The 4,102-nt window shown below is 37.7% G+C and overlaps 1 protein-coding gene across 1 annotated transcript in view; it reads right to left on the reverse strand.

The window, feature by feature from the left end:
- Nucleotides 1-3,255, reverse strand: part of LOC109844072 (probable transcription factor GLK1) — a 5,599-nt gene extending 2,344 nt beyond the window's left edge. Inside the window, 5 exon segments of the mRNA XM_020413085.1 lie at nt 39-161; nt 1,086-1,145; nt 1,233-1,532; nt 2,022-2,162; nt 2,322-3,255. Coding sequence (XP_020268674.1) covers nt 39-161; nt 1,086-1,145; nt 1,233-1,532; nt 2,022-2,162; nt 2,322-2,711 — 1,014 coding nt within the window. The 5' untranslated portion in view covers nt 2,712-3,255.

A 4,102-nucleotide genomic window follows, 5' to 3' on the forward strand; every position in this document is an offset into this window, starting at 1 on the left:
AATTAATTGCAGCATGAAAAAGGCAGAAAGAAGCTCACCGGCGCGTCAAGTATCTGAGAGTCTAGCTTCTTGCTGTTGGGATGGACTTCAGTAGTAATAGTCTTATTTGGTTTGTACAAGGAATGAGGAGGAACACAGGGAACTGCTGGAGGTGGAAATTTCTGCAAAATGCACGCAATACTTGCAAATTTAATATATAGAACATATGAATATAACACACAGAGATGAATCATAGTACTATGTTCAATATCATGAGGTAGTCCAGTAAGTCACTTTGAATCAATAATCCGTAGCATCGTCTTGTATTTTTATATATCATCAAAGTAAATATATAGATAGCTTCACCATTGTATTTTCAATTGAAGTGTACATATGACGCGCGTATGCATGCTGCATGTATAATGGATAAGAAATGGCAGCTTATTTTGCTAATTAATTAAATAAGCTGTCTAACAATTCACACTATTAGTCACGTCACACTTATAATTGATATGATTCACTACTCCTATCTTTTACTAGGTATTTCCCTTTGCTTATTGAGATTAGCCAGTCATGTTGCATAATGATCTATCAAAAAACAAATTAGTGAATAGATGATCACTGTTTATATATTTTAATCTCTTGGCGTTTCATTTTACATAGTGCATTAACGTATTGTTAGCTCACACTACTGCCATATAGAATTAATTATCGGCTACAAGCAGCCATTTTACTTTGCTTGCTTGATATGCCAAGTGATAAATTAATAAGGACGATTAAGCTCACATATCAAATGTGAATAGCATGCAGGATGAAAAAAGTAAATATTATTTTATTTAATGCGCTAATAGGGCGTCAAACAAACTTTATAGTTGATTAATTAGGTTAGGGATTTGTGCATTAACTATTCAAGTGTAGACATCTTTTTTGCACGTCATTAATTAATTATCCACACACCTAGATATGTACTTTCTAAATAGCAAAAAGAGTCCCGATCACTACTAATTTATATCTTGACAATTTTTTTTGGCAAAATAAGTTGTCATGCATTGTATGTATGTACACAAACTTATACTAACAGGACAGTGCCTGGTGCATTAATTTACCATTGGGGGTGGAACTGGCCTAGGGAAGCAAGGTGCACTTTGTGTCACAGCATTTGGCCCCTGGAAATTTTTTAAACAAGATTCAGTACACACACTAGCGGGGGCAGCGGGGGGGCGGGGGCGGGGGCGGCGGGGCGAGGTTCATACGAAATGGAAAATGAGGGAGCCATGGTGGTGGAGTAGTGTGTGGCACCGGAGGAATCCAAAGGGCGGGAGGTGACGGCTGACGGGGCAGGGCCAGAGGTGAAGTTTGTAGGCCACATATGATCCTTGTAGGATGTCCCACACGTGCAATGGCCTGCAGAAAGCATGAGGAGGAGGAGGTGCTGGTGGAGGAGGGAAGCCCCATGGACGGTGGGGTAGCGTATGACACCTGCCGCCGGGTGCTCATAAGCTCACCGCCTCCGCCTCTCTCGCCAACAGGTGTTTCCGATGAGACCGATATTTCTGTGAAGAATACAGCAATTAATGTTAATTTCTCCATATAATGTTAATTTCTCCATATATCAACAATTTGGAGCTACTCGACCATCCAATTCTACTCCATAAATACTCTCAAGGTAATTATGGTGAAAATAATTTAAATATATAACACGACAAATATAAGGAGAAAATGTGCCCAAGAAATCATCCTATATATATCAGTTCTTTTTTTATTAATGGGAGAAAGAGTTTCAAAAACTTTATTAATTAAGAAGAAGCGTTCTCTCTGTGTTAAACAAGAGGATTGATTATAAGAGGTCACAATATTTGGTTCTAGAATGAAATTTTTTATTTAAAAAAAAGCCCCATAAGTTGAAATTGAGTAGTTTTCAGTATGACATTTGTAGATTTAAGTCCATATTAATTTTCACATTCTTTAACTCGATTTAAAAAAAAAAGGAGACAGTAATCTGATTAAATTGAGCATAATTAATGAATGTATAATATATATACTTGAAGATGGCTAGCAACGTTGTGGCGAGTGAGACAATCAACTCCCATTATTTCTAGAATTCTTGAGGGGACGGCCTTATCTATTCCCAAATACTCCACCGCTTGAACAAATCTCCGGTGCAACTCCGGCGTCCAATCCACCTACACGCAAAATATATAATTAAATTCAGTAGAGCTAAAATCATCAACAAACAATAAATAAATATATATATATATATATATATATATAGACATATTATATATATGTACGTTTGATGTAACATGGAATTAATTTATAAGCCAATGGTGCTACTTCAGTACCTTTCTCTTTCCTTGAGAACCTTTTGATGAGCTAGCCTTCACCAGTGAAGACTTGCTCCTTTCTTTACTAGCTTGATCCGGTGATGCCGCATTCCCAACCTTGCCATCTTCCTTTGACGTGCTCGGGCTGGCCCTTTCGTTATCTTCGGGCTCATGACTCAAACTCTTCATCTCCTCCGTCGACCTCTCCTCAAATTCAGGAGATATAATCTGTTGCTCGCCATGCTCATCATCGTCAAAGGAGAAGTCATCGAGGTCGACCTCAAGGTCAGGCAATACATCCTTGTTGAAGTCCAGGAAGAGATCGTCGAAGTTAAAGTCCTCCAGCATCGGAACTCTGAACAACTCATTGGTGAGCTCATCATCAACATGAGGTGAGATGGCAAGCATACTCAGATTATATATTGCTTCTCTATAGCTATAGGCAGTTAGTGAAGCGGGTTAGCTTGATGTTGCATGGGAAATTAATGGGAAGGAAAATACTAAGCTTGAAATCTGGTGAGTTTGAAGAGAATTTAATTGAATGGAGCTGTAGAGAATTATTAGGGGAAGAAGCCTTGAAAGTAGTTAGTTAAGGGAAGAGGATGAGCTAGAGAGCATCAAAACATTGGAGTTTTGGAGTGTAGGAATGATGGGGCAGTAGGTGGATCTCCGCCACATCTTGGCTCTAATTAGATCATTTCCTTGTTCTCCCCTTTTTTCTTTTTTTGGATTCGGATTTATAAAGATTTACTTTTTTTTAACCCTATTTTGCTGCAGAGTTAAAATTTATCTTGGATGAAAAAGTAAAAATAAATAAATAAATAAATGTTACCCTTGAGAGAAGAAAAATCTAAGGAGAGCCCTGACTCTCTATATATAGAAAGTATAGTCTAATTATGAAGTAAACCATAAAATGTGTCTTATCACACATTAAAATTGATGATTATACTAATTTATGATAATGATATATCAACCGTCTTTACAATAAATATATGATATCATATCAACTCATCTGTAACTATCGGTGTAAAAAATTAAAATTTAGGTACACAACATCACATGCAAAACAATCATCAGCTTTAAAATGTGTAACAGGACACGAATTTAGATCCTCTCCGTCATAAAAAAAAATAGTGGAGGGACTACTACGTACTTTTTATAATGGTAGTTAAATATCTAATAGGTAGTTGCGATTCATCTTACAACCACCCAAATTAATCATGTTCTCTTGAGCCTATGAATACCTCATTTCGGCAACAAATTCCTCCTCTCTAAAACTTCTTTCTACCGGCAAAATGCTGATCATTCTACTATTCCTGCATTCACCATACTCGCGAGTGCACACTTGTGGTGTATAGAGCTGTTGAATCCCATCAAATTCAATTCCTACTGCATTGAGACACCGTTTTAGAGGGCACGAAACCACTCTTAATTAAGGACCGCGAACTGACACGCCTCAGCCCGCTTCTTTCTGCAGCTCCAAGTCGCATATTTTTTCAACAAAATTTACATTTCTGAAGCAGAAAGTGACTACGAAGGGATTTAGAGCCTGTTTCTGTTTGGATACTCTCTCTCTCTCTCTCAAATAATTCTGAGATTTGTGGACATCAATTTCAATAGAGAAGAGTGTTTGAAATGCAGAAGAGCGTGCGGAGCCTGTGAGGCTTAATTTCATGAGAGAATGGGGGCAGGGCCAGTAGTTTGTTTAGAAACAACATAGCAGCTATAGAGACCATTCGTTTGTACTGTAATTTTTTCTTGAGAGAGAAAAGGAAAGAAACCAGTGGAATATGTGAATG

The sequence above is a fragment of the Asparagus officinalis genome, chromosome 5, assembly GCF_001876935.1.
Source record: "Asparagus officinalis chromosome 5, Aspof.V1, whole genome shotgun sequence".
Taxonomy (NCBI): Eukaryota; Viridiplantae; Streptophyta; class Magnoliopsida; order Asparagales; family Asparagaceae; genus Asparagus; species Asparagus officinalis.